The sequence below is a fragment of the Chaetodon auriga genome, chromosome 24 (genome assembly GCF_051107435.1).
Source record: "Chaetodon auriga isolate fChaAug3 chromosome 24, fChaAug3.hap1, whole genome shotgun sequence".
Lineage (NCBI taxonomy): Eukaryota > Metazoa > Chordata > Actinopteri > Chaetodontiformes > Chaetodontidae > Chaetodon > Chaetodon auriga.
Genome location: NC_135097.1, coordinates 15,910,876 through 15,932,503, shown reverse-complemented (window position 1 = coordinate 15,932,503; position 21,628 = coordinate 15,910,876). Strand labels below are relative to the sequence as shown.

General features: G+C 42.5%; 1 protein-coding gene across 20 annotated transcripts in view; it reads left to right on the top strand.

Moving 5' to 3' along the window:
• The window catches only part of ank2b (ankyrin 2b, neuronal), a 177,692-nt gene that overhangs the window by 63,438 nt on the left and 92,626 nt on the right, over positions 1-21,628 (top strand). For 15 of the 20 annotated variants that reach the window (XM_076724285.1, XM_076724277.1, XM_076724288.1 and 12 more), the window contains exon 1: positions 15,640-16,274. The exons of 4 other annotated variants lie outside the window; for them this stretch is intronic. In XM_076724285.1, coding sequence (XP_076580400.1) covers positions 16,146-16,274 — 129 coding nt within the window. In that variant the 5' untranslated portion in view covers positions 15,640-16,145. Of the gene's footprint in view, positions 1-8,364; positions 8,483-15,639; positions 16,275-21,628 lie in introns of those variants that run through there. One more of the 20 variants, XM_076724287.1, reaches the window with a different exon arrangement.

Sequence of the window (21,628 nt, the reverse complement as noted above, 5' to 3'; positions counted from 1 at the left end):
GGTTGAAGGTTTTGTAGAACAGGCCACAAGATTGTGGCACGAGTGTAAAATGTCTGTTATCAAAGCGAAAAGAAACCTCAAGTAGTGCAGTTCATCACATAAACAGCCATGTGACTGGCAGAGGACATTAATGTTGCCTTCAGGACACCAAACATTAAGTTCTCTGTTTGTTCCTTGCAGGCTTGGTCGGGGTTTTGTTTCCGGTTGATAACACTACTTCATTTTCTCAACTCTCTTGTGGATAGAGGATGTGCAGTAGATGACGCATCCAGCTTGTAAGACGCGTCTCCGTCGCCACCACATTTCAGCAGGTTCTGACTTATTCAAATAGTAGAAAATGACTTTTTGTGCTGCTTTTGGATGTTCTAAAGAAAGAAATGCCAAAACCAAGCAACAGGGAATAACATTTCACAGGCATGAAGATATTTTACAATATTTTACTCTTACAAATGTGTTGAATTTGATATATCACAGTGAGTTATCCTTATTAAAAGCTAACATGACCGTCCTGATACGAAGTTAAGCTAATTTATGTCAGATAAATGAAAAAAAGTACATTTTTAGCAAAGATATATATCAGTAAAATACTGTGGGTGATATCTATCGATCAGCATCAGTCTTTTCATACTTAATGTAGATGACAAGCCAGTTTCTATGCAGTATGAAAAGGGTATATACAGTGAAACTAATTACATTGGGTAAGCTCATCTTAAATATTATATTTTATACTATGTTTTGTACCTGATGTGCTGTAGATGCTACAAACCTGATGAATATGGTGAAGAAAAATTATAGTGACAAGCCCAAGAAGGCCATGACAACATGTTCAAACGCAGTGACGTATTCGTGAATGATTGGTCCAGCAGCTGTGACGGCAACATGTTTATTTTCTTTCTTTGGCCTAGTCTTTCTTTCCCTTAATCTTCTGATTAATCCGTCAGCCTCACATCGCCAGCCTCCTCATCTCCATCTTGATGTTTTTTCAACATCCCTCCCTACACTTTTCCTTTTTTGCCTTTTCCCCCTCCCTCCTCCCCTCGCGGTCCATCTGTGTGTTTGGAGGCATGAAGCCATGAAGCCTTAATGACAGGCTAGCCCACAGTGGTTGGGCTAATCCAGTTTGCTCAACTCTGCAGCGGGGCCCATTCACTGTGCCATACCACCAACATAACCTTTTGTTTCGGCTAATCCCATTGGCACAGTCTCGCCACACGCTACACACACACACACAGGCATCTATACAGATGCGCCTCAACATTATTCTCACCTTTCACGTACAGAGTCACACACAGAGAGAGACAGGACATCCTGCTAAATTTGCTGCTTTGGAGTAAATTGTGAATTTCCATCTGGATTAAGGATGCTTGAGTGACACCTCTTGACGTGGAACTATGATAAGGCAGTAGTGTGACGGGGTATGAGTTGTATTTAAAAAACAAGCTTTTGTTTAATTTTCTTGTCATTTTTAATCACACCCTGTCAGTCAGCCATCAGTGGATGTTGGCGGTGTCCTCTGCATGTTGTCTATGGTGGATTTACTCTTGTCTTATCAATCGTCACGCTGGTGTTGAGACAAGGCTTCCTGTGGTAAGATAGGAAAATTGGATTCCTGATTGAGATGCTGACCAAAGTCAAGGCAGATCCAAAATGGAATTTGCCATTTGGATAATTTCCTTGCCATGAATTAAGCTTGTGATTAGTGTTTACTCGAAGGCCATGTGTCAAGCTGACTGAATCGTTGATGCCAGGATCAGCCCAATAATGGCCCGACCCGACACTTGTGGAGTGTTTGTAATGAAAATGAGCATCGAGTGCAACAGTTGCTCATTTTACCCCAATTCGTCTGTCATTGTGGAAGCCAACAGACACAGCATCTGGGACACCTCAAGGTCCTGCCAAAGAGACTATGATGTCTGATATTTTGGCCTTTTCTCACCCAGTTTGACAAAATCTACAGTTTCCTCAGTGACATTGATCAGGAGGAGCACAGACTGTGCTTCTGTGCTCAACTGTAAACTCTGCACAGCCAAAGAGAAATGCTGTTGTTGGTGCTGTCATGCGGTGTGGTGAATGGCTTACCTCTTTGCACTACCTTACCGATCACCTATATACTGTACATCACGCAAGTCTTGAAAGACAGCAAGCTATTATTAGTCAGGGTCTAACGTAGTCTCCCATATCTCTTAGCTAAATCATGGTGAAAATGTTTGACTCTGGAATCATCAGAAATACACAGAGTGATCCTGGTATCAGGTTAGAAATGATGAAGTTTGGGGTTTGCTGACATTTGAATTGGTAACAACTGCTGTGGGAGCAAACTCTAGGTTAAGAAACTCACTTATAAGGTCCCTTTGGCTTTAATATAGTCTATTTGTGACTGTTCTACTCTGAATAATATTTGCAAAACAGTAAAAATTACCAAATTATGATTTGACCATTTGATGAAACATAAAAATGTGAGGATCGGTTCAAAATCCTTCCTGTTCTTGTGATACGTAATATCAATTGCAGAGATGTCTCTGCAGAGTGCTTTGTTTTATATTGCAGCAATTCAAGATTCAAGAAACAGTTACATGATTCTACAGATCCATTTTTCAGCCATGCAGTGGATATTAAGATTTATTTCTATCTCAACATATTGTGCAAACCAAGTTAAAGACAGTCTTTCATTATACATCATGTCCTCAAAGAGCACATGTTCAGTGATAGATCCCCTCAAAGAAGCCATTCCTTCTGGTCTCCCTGGCTCTAAACATGTTGTTAACAACACTTTTAGACAGTGTTAAGCTATTAGCTGGGCTGTCCCTGAGGGCTTTATGGCAGAACATGCTTTTCCACTCACAGAAAGAGAGGGGACCGCAATTAGAGCCCTGGGGAACACCACAATCCCTGTCTTCTGATCAGTATTTAGTGGAAAAAAAAACAAAACCAAAACCCAAAATGGGTGCACGCGTAGCGTCGCTAATTATCCTTATTGCAAAACCTGTGAGTTAGCTGCCAATACCTTGGCAAGTACAGTTTTATCATACCTCACAGGACCGATGGCCAGAGTTATTGAAATCAAACCCAAGTTTGATTTTTCTAAGTAAAGGTCCACTTGACAAGAGCTCAAGAATAAAGGTGCATCTTACCTTATTGAGGGATACAGATTCAGCATTTTTCCTCACATTTTTCCTCCTACTGACATTTTAAGCATGAACTGTGATACAAGAAGTTGTCTCCTATAGAGCAGCAAGCAGAAGCTCCATCAACAGAAAGCACGATTTATTGACGGTGGAATGAACCTACTGTGAAATAAATGTTTCTTTCAGTGCCCATGAGAGATGAGGAATGCCCAGTGCTCAATGCAGTCAAGTGATATGTGGTGCCACTGACACCTTGTTGGTATGTCACGTCAAAGCTTCATCAAAGCAAGAACGCCGAAAAACCTGCAGCTGCGACCCTGGTTCATTCAGTCAGTTGGAAGTACTTGACAATCCTGCTACCCTATAACCCAGGCAGCAGTAGCGTGTGTATGTGTTTTGAGTCCTGTTGTTGGGTTCTTGGTTCACATTCCAGAGTTTGTGGATGTCACCGGGTGAAATTCATAAGAAGCGCCTGTCCTAGAATGAATTAGAGGCCGTTTTCAAATGACAAGGCCTGTCATGCATGTGAGGGCAGCGTTGGAGACTTTACAGCTCACTGAGCAGCGGGAGCAAAAGGGAGAAAGGCCAGTCTATTCATCGGCACAGAAAGATCGCCTTGTTACACAAGACCTTCCACTGCACCTCGTGTTCTTCCACCCCTTGCTTCTCAGCAGTGACACAGAGGAAAGAAAGACAAGGCAACGCTGTCATCTGTATCTTGGAGATCTTTGTTGGTGTTCTGGTCAGTGCCAGTGTTCAAGTGAAGGAATCGAATGAGAATTTAATCAAATACAATAGAAGGGTCAGAGGATAAGAGCTCTGGTGTGGAGTCTCCTCCACAGCCAGAGGTTACAGACAGTCTAATTGCTGAGACTGACACAGTCAATTAGAGGCACATCTTATTTCCCGCATTAACTACCTGATTTATATTCCAAGCTAGCCTCTTCAATGCTGTTTCATTAGTGTATATTACACTAGTGGGAGTCCAGCCCAATTGACTTTTTCAATTCAGACTTTATTTACTATGGTCGCCACATAGAGTTTCCACGTAAAAGAAAGGTTGGTACAATATATGGAGCTACAATTGAGCCTGAAGTCTGAGTGTACTATGAGATATTTGGAGCACAGAATGATTTCTATAAGCACATACATTATATTCTGTAAAGAAATGATCAGAGATTAAGGCGAAGCAAAGATGAATTTTATTTGAGCAGACAGAATCTGTGCTGTGCTCAGTGACTTTATGTGTGAGACACACTGGAACACTCATAGAAATGTTGAGAGTGCTAAGAAGTAAAGCTGAGTCAGACAGGTTGCGGCCTTATTGTGCTTAATTGAAACTGGCCAATTAGGTGAAGACTCTTGAATTGGGACATCAAAAAGATTAACAAAACACACATATTAATCTCGTAAATCACTCTGAATAACGATGCAAAACTGTAAACATTCAAAATGAACAAGATATTTTTTACATCCCTCCGCATCTGCATTATTTCTCATTTCATCACACACAACTATCCAATTATATCTGAGCTCCTCTCTACTCTCCGTAGCCACTCTAGTGGAGCACAATTCCTCTTTAAAGACCAGTACAGGAGTGTGTTTGGTAACAGCATGTCTTTGCTTTATATTATTGTTTTGACATACTCAATTTTAATGAAATCCATTATTCTTTGTCTTTAAAACCTGCATTAGAGAGAACGTCCACCTCCATCTTGGTAGTTTATTTCCAAACAAAAAGGTTTAGCATGCAGACAAAAACGGAACATGTGGGTAATAGCAAATATGCAAATAAATGTATTGCACATCAATTTTTGTTAAAATTAATTAGCATTTGCATGACGTGTGTGCAGTTTCCTTTTACTGTGCTCAAAATGTCTCATGGCTTGCTCATAATTTAATAATATAACTCCATACTTTGCATTTCATTTATCAATGACTGCTAAAGCAGATTTAGTGTATTTCTCATTTACAATTTATTACAGGTTGCAATAATAGAGGTTTGAGGTTAGAGGACAGCTGATTGCTCCATTCATACATAAATCAAGCCTTTTCTGAATAACAGGCGTTCTAGGAACTGTCACAGCTACGTTCTGCACTGGTGTAATAACTCACAAATGGTTGGCAGGTAGTAGCCATTTGGAATTGGATGCAGAAGTAATCTCATTGGTTGTTATCCCCTGGGTTTTTTTTCTACCCACTGAATCCCTATCAAGTCACCTTTGACCCCTCGTCCTACCAAATGCATCATATTTACCTTTGTCTGACACACACGCATGCTCTGTCTCCCTCATGCATCCTTCACCTGCCGTCTGCGTCGCCGATTGACAGAAGCAGGCAGTTTTAACACGTTTAACACTCAGCCAATCACAGGGTGTAGAAAGAAAGAAATGTTTTATAAGAGATCCTAATCCAAACCCTCCATACAACACAAGGAAATGTGTTTTTATGATGTGGAATGGGCTCGTGTTTCTCTGCTCTGCATCCCCTTCAGCAGCCCCCACCCCCACCTCTTGTGTCCTGAGGCTGTGGTGAATAATCACCACCCCACCCTCCTTAGCCCCTTTCCATTATTCAACACGGTATGGCGGGCAGGGTGTGTATGTGTGCACATAAATGTACCTGAGCATCACCTTCGTGTGTTTCAAGTATTGTCTGCTTTCAGATATGCATGCTGTTGCATTTATATGTGGGGAAGTGTGTGTTAGTGCGTGTGCATACAACATGTGTGTGTGTGTTTCTGAGCCTTAAGGTAGGCTGTGGACTGGTGAGGCCAAATGTCAGCCTCCCCATGAACATTCCAGGTGAGCTAATCCTCGTGGAGACTTTTTTCATCACAGCACAGAGCAGTTTGGTTTTTTTTACACAGTGAAAGGTTTCAGACAATTATTCAGTCTGACACCCTCAAAAGTCCTCCTACACAATAATATGAGGAGTATCTCAGGCGTGTAAATATTTATAGCCATACTGCTTCAGCTGTGGCGGCACCTGCTGACAGAGACTCCTTACTACATGATATCCTACACAGCACTGGGGAATGGGGATTGTGAATGGGATTTAAAGAGGACACAATGAATCCATATAGTATTATTGTGGAAGGTATTCATATCTCAAATATGATTTGTTTTCATGGGTTAGCAAATTAGCACATTCTCTATTGACAAAGACACATTTCTCTTGTTTGGCAAAGGTGCAATTCCTGCAGCATTTCCTCTTACGTTAGTCATATTCAGTTCTAAAGTTTAGATTGATGAGAAAAATAAATCACTATTTTCAAATGGTAAATCAGAAACCATCTTCTTGACAAACGTGTGGTGCCGCATACTTCAAACACACAAAACACATAATTCAATTTGACTTCAGTGTGCTTGATTTCACAAACATACTGATTACATAATCACTCCAACTATGAATGTTGAAAATAAACAGCAGCTGCAAGTTTAGCATGTGGTTTGCGCACATACACACACACACACACACACACACACACATTGACCTATGCATACATCCATACTCACATAATATGGTTTGGAGATGATGGATTAGAGCGTGTAATTAGCCAGATGTTCCCTCTTAAGTAGAGGTTTACTGTCTAGAAGATATTCAGCCCTTCATAAACAGACCAGTTCATTCATTCACAAGTGGATATGACAGCATCTTGTTTATCTAAGCTGCACACTGGCTGTGTGATCTTCCACCTTCCAAACTGCTGATATCTGTGTGTGTGTTGGTGTGTGCGCATACAATCCGCTCAACAATAAACATCTAATCAATCAAGCTGCGTGCTATCCATGACATTAGATTATATCTCTCCCTGGTTTTTGGTCTCAGTATCACCCCAGATGCAGCCATAAGCAGATGATGCAACAAGCCTTATAAACTGTATAAATCCTCTGGGGCAGGATGGGTGGTTTTTGATTAACAGGTTGGCTGAACACTAATCTGTTCCTGAGATATGGAAGAGAATTTCGTTTCTTCACTTGGCTCTTACTGTACTCCGGCAGTTTAGCATCCCAAGTCCATACAGATGAGGGGCTCACGAGAGACGGATCGAAAAAGGTTTTAGTTTTAGTTCCGAGCACAAATCAGACTGAAAAAGCTGGATCCTGCAATTCCCATGATGCAACTCAATAAACTTGGCAAGCACCCTTGTCTTCAAATTCCATACCTTAATTTTGTAGCATCAACTTTTTTTTTTATAAAAATGTCACGTCTGGACCCTGAAGCAAACCCTGACGACATCATCAGGGTCATCCTCCCAGTCACTACAAAGACACTACACAGGCTGAGTCTCACTCCTCATGATGTGTGAACTGATTTTGTGTAAGATGCCCTTTTAAAAGCTAATGCCCATAATATTCTACTTTTCTTCTCAAGCTCAAATTCAATGCTCACCAGTAACTGAGAACATGGTGCAGCTCAGTGACATCATCCTCTTTGCTCTAGGAAACAACACTCTGAGCTAATTACCCTGAAGTAACAGAGGGAATATGAAAAAGTAAAAAACACCAATATCAGTTAAAGAAACACTGTCAGTTTTGGCTGAGGCTACATTTTTAGTATTTAAGCGTCCTTTTACACCTCCGCACACCTGGCCAGTCACAAGTGGCCATAAATGACTCTTAGCATAGGAGGTTGAGATGCTGAAGTGAGGCCTGACATCTCAGAGCTTTAGATAGAGAGATTTCTGCTGATATGTTCACCTTCATGACATGCAAATACAAGTAAACACAGCTGAGGGAGCTTCAGCCTGGAGCTCAGAGTCGTGTTTTGTGTTCAGAAAGTGAGGCTATGTTTGCATTCTAGCAGAAAACAGAGTAAAATGTAAAATGCAAAAAACACCTGAGCGCTCTGTGTGTGTGTGAGGACAAAGCGGCAGGTTGTGTTTCCACATCACCTGTGTGAGCTCACATGTTTGCGAGTGTGTGTGTTTACACTGCGGCTCGTCCGCCCTCCGTTGTCTCTTTATTGTACCATTCTGATTCTAGGTCAGTAGAAAAGACTCCTCTATTTTAGTCCCCGTAATCCCCTCTAAGAATGCACACACCCCTCAGTGTGCACACATCCATGCGTGTGTGTTTGTGTGCGTGCCGTGCATGTTGGCTGCAGTGTGTTAATACCTCCAGCACGTTACACACTAATCCACTCACAGTCGGCAAGACTGTCCTGCACTTGCGCCTCTTCCCCCCTTTCCCCATCTCGCACACATACACACACGTTACACACAGCACGCACGCTTCCATCTCGGTTTAGACACTCGGAGTCAAACTCACGTCGGATAAATTTCACCCTGGGGTGTTGTGGCCTCTTTGGGAGCACCCATGAGCGCAGGCATGGTGGTAGGAGCAACAGGCCAGGTAAGCTTTGATTGGCAGGCCCGCCTCACGTTGCCGCTGTCAATTTGATTTATGGATCATTCGGAGCTTGAGCTGTCATGTCATGAAACTGTACTGCAGGTGAACTGTTCTGTGTTTTTTTGATCTATAACTTATGGATGTAATGTCCTGGATATTAGATTTAAGCTCTAACATCATTCCCTAAATTGACTCGGCTAGTGTCTCTGCAGAGCAGACAGCCTGTTGCATACTGTAAAAAAACGCCTCCATCAGTGCTTTGAATTCTGCATTGTTTGAATTTGGTGTAAATTATGCTTTGGTTTTGACTTTGGTATAAATTTGGTGTAAAATTTGTAAATCTAATCTGGAATTGGTGCGAATTTGATGCAAAAGTAATTTAGAATTTTATGTAAAGTATGTGAAGTAAATGTGAAATTTACACCGTATTCATCTGTAAATATGTGAATTTAATGTAAAATCTTTTGCAAATCTACAATGAATTTGGTATAAAAACTAATTGTACATTAAATTCTGCATAATTTGCAGTAAAACCAAATGTCTTAGTGCAGGTCACAAAGCATGACTGTCTGTATGTGTTTGCTTCATGTACAGCAGAGGACTCTTATGTTCATCTGATCTTTTCATTTCTAACTGTTTTTATTGAATTTAAGTATTTTTACCAAGGTTTGCAGTCTTTTTTGTGAGCAGCTTCGAAGCTCAAAGTTCCTCTCCATGTCCAGCCTTCCCATTCTAAACAGTTGAGAGTGTGTTAAATACTTGCTGTGGTTTCTCCTCTCTCTCTCTCTCTGCACTTCCTCGGTTTTTAACCCCTAATCCCCCCATAACGAAGGATTCCCTGCTCCATCTTTTCACACTGGATTAAAATCTGAGACACTCATTAGCCAGACAATAGCTATAAAGCTAGTTAAGCAGGTCTTTGCGCCAGTGTGCAACACTTGACTTAAAGAGGTGCTAATAAGACACCATAAGCCCAATGTGACTGCACAGTAAATATTATAATCCAATCATACATTCACAAAATATTGGGGTGGGGGGAGTACTTAAAGGGCCAAGTCTGTAGTTAATCACATGATACTGAATAGCATGTAAGCTTCTAATGATACAGTTCCAGGTTGTTTATCGAGGCACGCCACCTATTTTGCACATGGAGGTCAGACCTACTGCACCCATCAGCGTTCAGCCTCATTTGTTCTAGTGAGACTGCGATCGAGTCCTGACCGACATGCAGTGCTTGTAGACAGCGATAATCAGAACTTTTGAGCACATCACATCAACATTTTGAGGTCTAATCGGGGAAATTCAGGGCCAAGCGACAGCTTGTCCTGTCAGTCTGTGGAACTGTTCCACGAGCTAACATTAGCTTAGCATCCAAAGTGAGACTGCAAGCTGTCTACAGGATTAATTTAAATGATCTCATATCATTTGGGATCTAACAGCAGTTTGGCTTAATCGCCATAGTTAGACATCTATATAGCAGTGTAGCAGTCATCACTGAATGTTATGCCACTGTTGAATATAATCATGACTTCTGAGAGTAATCATGAAGCTCTTATCACAACATGTGAGCTATTTGGTGGTTTTCTATTTCCTCTTGCCTCTAGAACATTTTCTTGGGGACCATGTTTTTTTTTTTTCCAGTCATTACATTGATTGGATTGAGCTTCAATCCCTCTCAAAGGTAACAGTGAGCCCCCTTTTCGCCTCCTCTCAAACAGTCCTGTCTCATACACTGCAAACTAAAAGATGCTTTTCGTTGCACTATGGGAAATGTAGGATGTAGTGTTTTTAAAAGCTTGACCCACATTTGGGACTTACAATTGATAATTCAACGGTATATCAGTATTTCCAGCAGTTTGATCAAACATCTGTTTTCTTGAGAAAAAAAACTCCACCTGCGGGCGGACTGCGGTAGCTGTGTGTTACCGTGTGTGCATGAATATGTGTGTGTTTTGAGGGCCGCTCTCCATTTACGTTTTGGTATTTGCACACAGCACTCGAATGTCAAATTAGAGCGGAACCTGGGACGTGTGAAAGATGTGTGTGTGTGTGTGTGTGTGTGTGTAAAGATGAATAATGCGTGAAGCAGGGAGGGGAGCGGCGATGGATGATGTCATCAAGGCCTCAGGGGAATTCTGGGACAGCTCATTTGGCTCGGTTGGGCTGGGTACTGATGAATCGACTCCCCCCTACCACACCCTCTCCCTCTCTCTCTCTCTCTCTCTCTCTCTCTCTCTCTCTCTCTGTATTGCTCCCTCGCCCCTTTTGTGTCCACTATCAGTAGAGACAGGGACTCTTGATTGTTCGATTCATGCCATGTGACATTCTGATGTGCTTTCTCTGTAACACACACACACACAAATACAACTTTCAGTGTGTGTGTGTCAGTATGTGATCTCATTAGGTGAGGAACGATTGTACTAATGAAACCCAAGGGACTGAGTTATCCAACGCGCGCGCACTCACCCCGTGGAGAGGCTCCTCTCTAGCTTCCTTCGCTTCACTGTTACCGTTGACTACGCCCCACACCCTTGTTGCTAGGCAATGGATGATAGAAAGCAGCCACTGTGGTGGGAATGGTACCATGAGCCGTGATGATGGCATTGGTTGTCAGGCTTTGCATGGTAGTGCTACTCTAACACAGAGAAATGAAAATGCAGTGTGAATTGCGCATTATCAAAGCACTTAAAATCACATTTAGCTTCTTTGATTAAGACCTGATGCCTGTGTTCACCCCTCGATATTTTTGATATTAACAACGGGTGTGAAAAACTGCTGACTCCTTTCAATAAGTGATCGCATTCTGAAGATTGACTCGTGTTGTTTTTACCTATCATGCTCCTACTTTTCATGCTCCAACGAAAGGATGGTTTGGCAGTCTGAGCTCCTCTCGTCTGGTTTTAGCATCTGAACAGTAATATGACGTCGTTGTAGTCAGTAAATCAAACAAAGAGATTATTAGATCTTCAACTGGAAACAGGGGAAATGACTCTCTAAAAACTCAGATGAATGCTTTCATTTCTTGACCGTAAGAGCCGGGCAATGTGACATATTGTAATCTTGAATAAATGCTGCAATAAAACAGTTATCATCTGTATCAACAGTGCAAGAGGGAATCGTTCCATCATAAAACAACTGACACATTAAGTAATATTGCAGCTATTGCAGTTGGAGATGTAACATGATTCCTGGTCAGACTGAGCTCTATTTGTCCCTCGGGTTCCATCAGATAATTGGGAGAAGCTGGCAAAGCGCTGAAGTGCTTCATTGTTGTGTGTTGACGCTAACTGGCTACGAGGACACTGACACACATTACAGCTCAATCTGAGCAGCAGCGCCGTCATTTGGCTGTAACAGCAGGAGCGATAAATTAAAGACCCTCCCCCCAGGCCTCTGAAGACACCCACACATGCATACAAAATAAATACACACACATTCACATACACACTATCCCTAAGTGGGGTGGATTCCCCCATGCTAACATGTCAGAGGTGAGTGATAGTGTTTAAATGGTTTTGAGGAACAATACATTACACAGACAGACACAATGGGAACAGATAACAGTCAGTGTGTGACATATGTTTGTAATGACTTCAAAATGCAGATTTTGACAGAGACAGAAGCTCGGCTCTGTTATAATGAATGTATTAATAATGGTAGTGGTGGAGAGGCTAAGGCGTGGCCAGGTTAGCGGAGCCTCTTTGTCTGCTTTACACCCAGGGGATACGTCCCACAAGGGCACCCATGTCTTGGAGAGGAACCCCCCTGTGGGTAGTTGGAGAGATGTTTGTGTTGTGGGTGGTGTCTCTCTGTCTGGTTCATCTGAGGTGTGAGGATAAGTTAACATCATAAGGTGTGAACATGGTCTATTATGTCTATGATTTAAGCTGTGCAACACTAATGCAGAAGTGCAGCTAGAAAAGGCATCAAATAAAGAAGGTATTAAGAGAATTTCTTGATTGGAATCTGCTGAAATTAGGTCCAATGGGGCAAGAGGCATCTCCCCTGACCCCTGGTCGACCTTTGACCTCTTCCCAGTAGGTGCTGTTTTGGTGTGGTGTTCACAGACAGCCGATGTTGTCTGTTTCTGGTGTTTCTTCAAGTAGGTGATTTAAGGAATAGTACATTTGTGTAACATTGTGTTGAAGCATTTATAAGCTGTTTTTAGTGGTGTTTAATGCCCATCAGTTAAACTGTAGTAATAGACCCTTTTGAGTATCAGAGATGACAGTTTTCAAGAACTCATTGCTTTTTATGAGAAAAACAATCACCATGTTTCAACTGAGAAATGCAGTTGTTAAACAGTAGTCTGGAACTCTGATATCTGGGCATAATTCTGCATTCATCACAAATCACGCAGCCGATAATAACCACATCTTTTTGTCTTTTCTTCTAGGTAAGTTCAAACGGACGGGGAGAGATGTTGGCACCGGGGCCCTGTTGTAGGTATTGTTGACCTGTTCCTTTAGCGTCCCTGCTGCAGGACACAGCTGCACCTGCTCCTGATTGTTCCATTGATTTTAACACTTGAATGAGCACACCTCCAGCTGAGTAACAAAACCTGTGTGTGTCTGTGTGTTTTTGTGCCGCACAGTTCTAGTCAAGGCAACCAGATGGCCTCCGGAGCTAATCCATGACTACATCATCATATACACTCAAATCTTTTTTTTTTTATTCTCACATTGCCAGTCATCACAATTATGTATTGCACCAATCTGACCCACAATCCCTCATGAAATCCAAGATTTGTGCTCAGAGTCACCAATAATTCACGATCTGAACACAGAGGAAAATATTTCACAGTTTTTTTGTGCTTTGAGTTTAGAATTTGTTTGAACTATCTTTTCAAAACTGCAAAACAAGTGACCTCCTAACATGGTGACTTGTTTCTCCTAATCTTCCCTCTTGGCTACCTCTCGCTCCGGCCTGCTCCAAACCAATTACCTGAGCTAACTGCCCCTGAGCCCTTGTTTGCTCAGAGGTCAGGGCCGGACCTCAGGCCGTGAAGAGTGTGTATTGTGCAGGTTGTAAGTCCAAGCATTGAGCATCGCTGGGAAGGTAGAAGCAGCTGGAGGTCCTTTAATCTCTGAGACCCTCAGCCGATTACTCATATAATACACACCATCTCTGTCAGTGAAGATCTGGATGAGATTAGTAACCAGGCACCTGCTTTTCTTCTTCTACTGTATGTTACACCAGAGCTTGCACTGACAAAGCACAAAACACACCAACATTATTCTGTTATTGAAACTTCGCCCGTGAGTCTTTCCATAGAAACAAAAGTGCTTTATGTGCTGTGAGATCTGGGGGCTTTGAACAGAACCTTCTGTAAGGAACAGTTGAGAGAAGTGCTTTGGATATTATCAGTTATTCCCTACATAAAGCAATATTCTACCCTGTAAACTCCTCATTCATTTACAATTGTTGACACCATCACATTCACATTCATGCTGCATGCTGAGCGTCATTGCTTCAGCACCGTTTGTGGTAAATCATTGTTTTATTGCCACTCTTTGTCCGTATAATGACTGCCAATGGGTTTAAAGAGAAGTAGCCATATTTTCTTGCTTCTACAGGCAATATGTTAACATGGAAAAACACTTTGAGATCTAAAGTAAGGCAAAATGCACAATTGCCTGGTGTAAAAACCCTCAGGGTCAAACAACTTGTCCTATTATCTATGTGCATACTAACTGTGACAGACTCATCTTTTCTCTGCATTTGGATTTTCTTATATAATAGAGGGAAACTCATTTGTGGTAGGAGGAGGCGATGTTCAATGGTAATGATGAGGACAGGTAGTCTGAATATAGAAGTCCTCAGAAATGTACTGATGCAACCTGTGAAGTCTTTTTAACCAACTATCCATCTGAGCACCTGAGTTATATTTGGGACCAGTAGGAAACAGAGGGATAAAGGATGTCAGCCACAAGCTGTAATGAGATGGCAAGTAGGCATCACGTCATTTGAGTGTTTGCCTGACAGAGAAGACCTTGATCAAATGTGTCTCCATTAACTTATTAGGAAGCTGTCAGTATTCAGTTTGTGGACTACATGTGCTTTTCCTTTGTTTGCTGCTTCTGTCCTGCACCTGTAGCTTGCTGAGGTTGGATCATCTCACCATCCACCTTTATTGCTGGGTCAGGCCATGAGGTGGCGCCATTGTCTTAAAAAGCAAAAGGGGTGAGGCCTTGGAAAAGAACACATTGCAGTCGATGTCTTCATAGAATGTTAAGTGAAGACTTGGATATTAAGGTGGATTATTTGGCGCTGGATGCAAGTGTAGTGCTCTTCTTTTGTGACTTTTTCTGTGTGATTCATATGAATATGTGATTGTTGGCTGGATGTGGTGTGCATGTTTTTCTTAAAGGCTGCTTGAACTGAGACACTGGTGCTAATAATGCCTGTGAATACATTACTGCTGCATTCCTGCACAGCGCTTCTTGACCAACAATGTTTAGCACTAGAAATACTAGGTGGCAATATCGGTCAGGTATCCTTTGCTGCCCTTCACTGGTGCAGCATTGTACTTTCAGCACCATGGACAGGGATTGTGTGACGTGAGTACTGCTGAGGTGAGCCCTCTGTCATAGCCACTGCTTCTGTTTCTGCCTTAAACTATACGATACATTATGTTTCAGCTCATGCCATGGCTTCTACTGTGTCATGAAATACAGACACACTATAGTGGATATCCATGGAAATATGGCCAAAAGCTGCAATAGACACACAAATTGCATTGGCTGTAGATGTCATATACTGGTTGCAGTACGGTAGTTTTGTCATTTTCATGACTACAAGCTAAAAAAAACTGTAAACGTGCTTGAGAAAAAAATGACTTATGTGTTTTTCTGTGTGTATTTATGCGTGTGTGTTTGCTCTGGAGCTGTGAAACCTCCCAGTCACTGAGGCAGAGTGTACCATTACAGACATCCCAACAGGGGAGGTCGAAGACACTGACTGGACTCCAAGTTAATCACCCCCTGGCTCCAGGAAGAGTGGTACCTCCCCTGCTCTTTTTTCGAAAGGACACTCGCTGATGCTTCCGTGTCCTGTATCCCCTCCCACATATCGTTTCCTCCTCCCTCACTCCCCCCCCTCACCTCGACTTCTATAATCCCTACACACCCCTTCGCCTGCCTCCCCTTCTGGTACATGATAAGTGGGGAAGCTCTGTATATGGAGAGTCCAAATCAGAGGCTTCCCAGGTTCCCATAGCATCTGCTGCTACCTCTGCAGCCCGAGCAATAAAGGGAGGGGAGGAGCTCTCTGCTCGCTGCCTCTCTGTGTCTTTCTAGCTGCTCTGCCTTTCTATTGGTCTTCTAGCTTACCTCTTGGTGGCGTGCACTAGCCCACCCCTCTTCTATCTCTATCCCTGTCTCAGATCTAGGCAGCAGGGAGGGTGGCTTTACAGACACTCACAGTCTCTGCATGGCTGAAGAGAGCTGGTGGGTTAGAGGACTAGAGGATATCAGCGCTACCTCTATCCTCTTCCCACTTTCATCTACTTGCGACGGTTTATCCTTAACAAGAACGTCACCTGGTGAGGTGGGGGCTGGTTTCCTTGGGTGACAGGCTTGCCACTAAAGCAAGCATTCTGAGAGGACTTCTGAAAGTGATCTAAAAGCTTTAGTTTTCTTCGTGTGGGGACACTGAGAGGGCAGCCATGGCTCATGCCGCGGCTCACATTAAGAAGGCCAGGTCCGAGATGGATCAACCTCCGGACCTGAAGGCTCTGGAGAAAGCCAGAGAGCGGAGGAGGCGTTCACGGGAACGGGCTGAACGCAAGCGCAAGGTACCAGCAGACTCACCGGAATCACCCACCTATTCATTCCCGCTTTCTGTGACCAATGAGTGTTTTCACGTCATCCCACTTCCAGTCATCCCCCCACCTCATTACCATCAGAGTGTCACTTCACCTGTGCCGAATGAAGACGACCACATCAGAGTCCATTATCAAGGACCGCAGAAGAGTTTGCGGAGTAGAAATCATCATCAAAGACTACTCATGTCCTCATCTTCACTATCGCCAAAGATATCCAAAAATCTCCTGCAGCTGAATGACTCCAAATCAGATATGATTATAATTACCACCAGCAGCCCCAGCACTATCAGCATTAATGATCTCTCATCTAGTCTGGGTGCCTTATCTAATCATGTTAGGCCTGCAACTGAGGTGTTATTTTTGTCTTAGGGTTGTCATTTGGCGCTAAGGTGACTAAAGTGGTGCAGTCCTGCTTTGTCCACCTGAAATCAGCTCATTTCTTTCCTCTGAAGATTTAGAAAAGGTCGTTAATACTTTTATCTCCTCCTGTCTTGACTACTGCGACACAGTTTATTCAGGTATTAGCAGGCCAAGCATCCAAAGACAGAAATGCTGCTACCAGGATTTTAACTCATACTAAGAGTAGAGAGCACATTACACACATCTTTGCTGCCCTTCGTGGGCTTCCTGTGAGTTTTAGAATTGATTTTAAAATTGTACTGCTTGTTTTTAACCTTGGATGGTCATCCTCCTGCCTGTATCTGTGATCCCCACTTGTCACAAAAGGTGACCAGATTGTTCATGGGCCCCTCAGCTGTGGAACTGTCTGCCTGGGGTTATCAGGCAGGCAAACTCAGTGTCCCTTTTTAAATCTGTTCTTAAGACTCACTTTTATCTTATAGCTTTTCCTCAACTGATGGTATTTTATTACCATGCAAGGCAGCCTGATTTGCGAGATCATGCAAAAATCATATTTTGCCAGATTTGAAGTTATGGAAACATGTTTAGAAGGAAGGAAAACCCTCCACTGCACAATCTAAAACACCAAACTGTTCTGTGATCAGTGTCATCAGTCCATTGTCACCCACGAAACCACAGGAAACGCATAACACAGTAAGCTGCGATTCCAACGGAACACGGCCATAATGATTGCACTCTGCCTGATCCCTGCTGCTGTCACTGCTCGTCCTCGTCTCATCGTGTACGCTGCTGAAGGATCTTCCTCACACAATCCTTCATTCCGCTCCTCATTCTGTCATCATGTACCTGCCACGACATTAGAAATGACCTCTGCACAAGTCATCAATCACTCCATCAGTGTTGCTGTGCCCCCCACTCCAACTGTCCCTGGGTGGGAACCGTCTTCTCACTCTTTGTACAGTAAAATTCCTCTGCTCGTCTCCATGTAGATGCACCTACGCAGATCAGTCTCTGGTGCATTGCTAGGCTGTGTAGTGTATGTTCCAGCTATCTGCTCATGGACGCATGCAAACACAAAATCCTACTGCTGTTGTTTTATTGGTCAGGTGTACTGCTGAGGTATGCTTTCTGCTAAGTGTTCACTCTAACAGGCCATTTTAGAGAGAGTATTTGTGCGCATGATCCTGTGCAGGATTACTGTAGTTCATGCTTTTTTGGCAGCACAGCAGGCTCTGAATACACACATTTGACCGCACTGTTAGCAAAGTCATGTGTCACTGAGCAGACTTTGTACTGATGCCAGCAAATTTTTTATGGAAGGAATGAGCAAATCTGTCATATTCTAGTTCTAATTAACCATTAGGAGCTGTTCACTTGGATCACTGCATGCCATTATTGTATGAAATGACTGGAGTAATAACATTAATACAGGACAAGCTGTATGTTCCACGATTGTAATGGGTGACGCCATTGGCTAACAACCACGCTACCTAAATTCTGCTGTCGCTGCGTTAGCTGCAGTTTAACACTGCTGCGTTCAGACATAACAGCAATCAAAAATGCACCTCATAGTTGTAGTGACTACAAGTGAATCCACACCATCCAACCAGTCAGAATAGTGAATTTTCAGTGGCCATGGTCTAAAATAATGGATTTGTCTGAAAGGGATGAAATAATTTCAGGTAAATCGTTGTTTATCTGAAAAAGAGGATCTTTAAGTGTTTCCTTTTTCCTTCTCGTGATGGTAAAGATCATCGCTTTGTATCAAAATAACATCTTTCAAAGCTGAAGCCCAGGGGTTTGTTGTTTTTAGTGTTTTCTCGGTCTCTCCCCCCCTCACTGTTATTGACTGGACTGCAAGGGAGATTATCACATGGGATTATTGGTGTGCCCTCTCTCTCTGCCTGTCTCTCACTCTGTCTCAGCACACACACACACACACACACACACACACACACACACACACACACACACACACACACACACCTTAAAGTGATTAATAGATTCAATTTGGTAGATTGTCCAGCAAGTGCCAGAGGGCAGACATTTACATCACAGCAACATGCACACTGCCGTCAAATCACAGTTTTATCACCAGCGGTCAGGTCCTGCTTGAAAACAATTAATTCCATGTAAACGGTACTTAGCGCGTATCAGAGGGCTTGGCCTGGACAGTGCGCGGCTAAAGCATGATGTTATGAAATGATGAAGCACATAGTGGATGTACTATTGGACATCCTCGCAAACACGTCATCACGGATGCACGCTTGTGCTGGCCTCACCAATTATATAACAAAGGAAGGAAAATGCATGGCAGACATCAGTTTGAATGCAGCAAGCGTCCATTACATGCTGAGCGATCATGCGGTGACCCAAGCCCAGTCTTAAACAGGATTTTCACTTGTGTGTTGCACAGTGATGTAGGTTAATATTAGGATTCCTTTTATGTAAGAATGTATAATGTATGTAAAATGAGCAATTTTCACAGCTTAGCAGCCACATTTTCTCATATCACATCTGAATGAGAAGCCCTCTGTTTTATGTCTCTGCTGTCTTGTTTATTCAATCGCTGTGTAGCAACCCTTCATAAATCTGAACACTTCCTGAAAAGATATTGCGCATTAAAAGCCCTTCAGCAGGTCAAAGGGCAAAATCCTTCCTGTTCCTGGTGTTCATTTATTGCAATATGCTCACAGAAGTGTTGATTTCCATTGATGCATTTCACGGAGGCATAATGGAAGCAAATGGAATGGTATTTTTGTTGTTGTTCAGATAAAGGTAATTCCAGCCGCCTCAATGTTTTTTACCTGGCATTTATTCGTGACTGGCCTTTGTTTGTGCTGGCCACTCATTCAGCTCTTATTGAAGATTTGGCCATTATTTGAATATTATCATGTAATAATTTACTGGATTTCAAAATGACATTAATGCACAAAAGTTTCTACTTTTCTACTACTTTGAAATTCATTGGATATTGGTTCTGTTTAGAATGCCCAGAGCGAAATCCAAGCCAAGTTTATAAAAAAAAGATTCAAAAAATAAATAAATGGATGGCATGTCTATCCCACAATTTTTGCTCATTCTTGACTACGCCACAAAAACTAGCCAAAACCTTTGCAGTTGGAGGAGCTTGCGGAGAACATTGCTTTGTTCAGTAACTACAACCTTTTATGCATGACTGTAGATCTATAAATGGTTTTGGATCTGCACTTGTCCTCCAGAAGACACACAACAGCCTCTGAAAGTCATTAAGATGCAGGGCATTTCAGGGTTCTGGGGAAGGTCCTCTGCATGAAAACAGGTGGTGCTCTGGATTTACCCATATATCAGCCTCTGTGTAATCTATTCTATGTAATCCAGCCTTTTACCAGCAAGAAGCCGGCTCTGACAGAGCGAAGAAACACTATAGGCAGTACACTTAAAAGCACTACATAAAATCCTAGAAGTTGTCAGGTTAAAAGTTTATCTGAGCCTCAGAGTCACGACAACACAGTAAAGGTAGTGAGCCCAACATGTCCTCTTGAGCGGTTCCCTACACATCTCAGCGTGCACCACTTTACCAGTCACTCCACTACAGCTTCATGCTGCACATGAATCACCGTAGGAGTAGTGGTGCCATCAAACATTAGTGGTTTAATATACACCCACAGTGATTTAGATACTTGAAATTACAGTTGTGTGCATGAATCCAACTTTCTCTCAGCGTACGACTGTGTTTTAGGGAGAAGATTAATTTGGCGCACACCACCAGCCTCACATCATAAAGTGTATATTCTGGTCAAACTCTCTTGTTGTTTTATGTGCCGTACTGGCACTCAACAACATGTAGCAGATGTTGCAGTCTTCATTGGTCTCCAGGCACGTTAAACAGTTATTCAGCACTGAGCCACAAAGTGCGGAGAAGTGTGACTGCGATGCTTTCCCGGAGCTGAAATCCTCCGTTGGCCCCACCCTAATCTGTGATGTCACAGCAGGTGTATGTCATTGACTGTCCGTGAACAGTTATAATAGCCCTGGAAAACGCTGGTGAATACAACAATGAATTTCATTTCAAGTCTATAAAGCCAGTGTATGTAAATGTTGAATGTAGCCATACCCTCACAAGAGAAAAATGTGTTTTTTTAATCCAGTATGGGCAAAATGACATGTTTTGCTTTACCTTGGTGGCATGGTGCTGCTGCAGTGCTGGTGCTCTCTCTCTATCAGGTCAGCTACATTTGATTTTAATTATCCTCTGGTCTCTTTGGACACAGTGTTTTTATTCTTTGAAATATTTTCTGCATGTTGGGTTTGGATGGAACAGACATCATACTAGCAGGCAGAACACCTTTCCTGGTCCTGCAAGCATGTACAGCACATGCATCAATACTAAATGCTGAAGGTGCTAGTTTCAGAAATTCTGCACAATGTCATGTTCTGTCATCAAATAGAAGAAGTGCCAAAGCACTAAGATCACTACAGTCTCTTGATATCAGCACTTTAAACCATTGTGGTAATGCAGAAATTACAGAAGAAGGAACTGCTGTTGTGGTTTAACCTAGAGCCCCCAAAGTTTTTGGAGTAATCATGTGGTGGTGGTTTTCATTTTCGTTTCATTTTGCAAGTTAACATTCAAATTTGTTAAAGACGTTGTTATATAATGAGTCCAAACTCTAGACTACTTAAAATATTACTGTCATAATAATGCAACTTTAGGTAGCCATATTGATGGTCTTCATCTTGTGGGCAGTAATAGCTTTAAGCAGCTGATTGTGTCTCTGTAGCCACTTGACACAGACAAGCTGTGTCATGATTATACTTAGAAATGACTTACCTTGACACACATGTCAGTTCTTTCTAGAAGTTACAGTGTTAATCAGTTGACCTACAATGGGGAGAGACCACATCCAGCTTTTTCAGAGGTCTTGATTATGTTGAATTGAACAATGAGAACAAGGTGTTTCATTGCCGATGAATTCTACTTT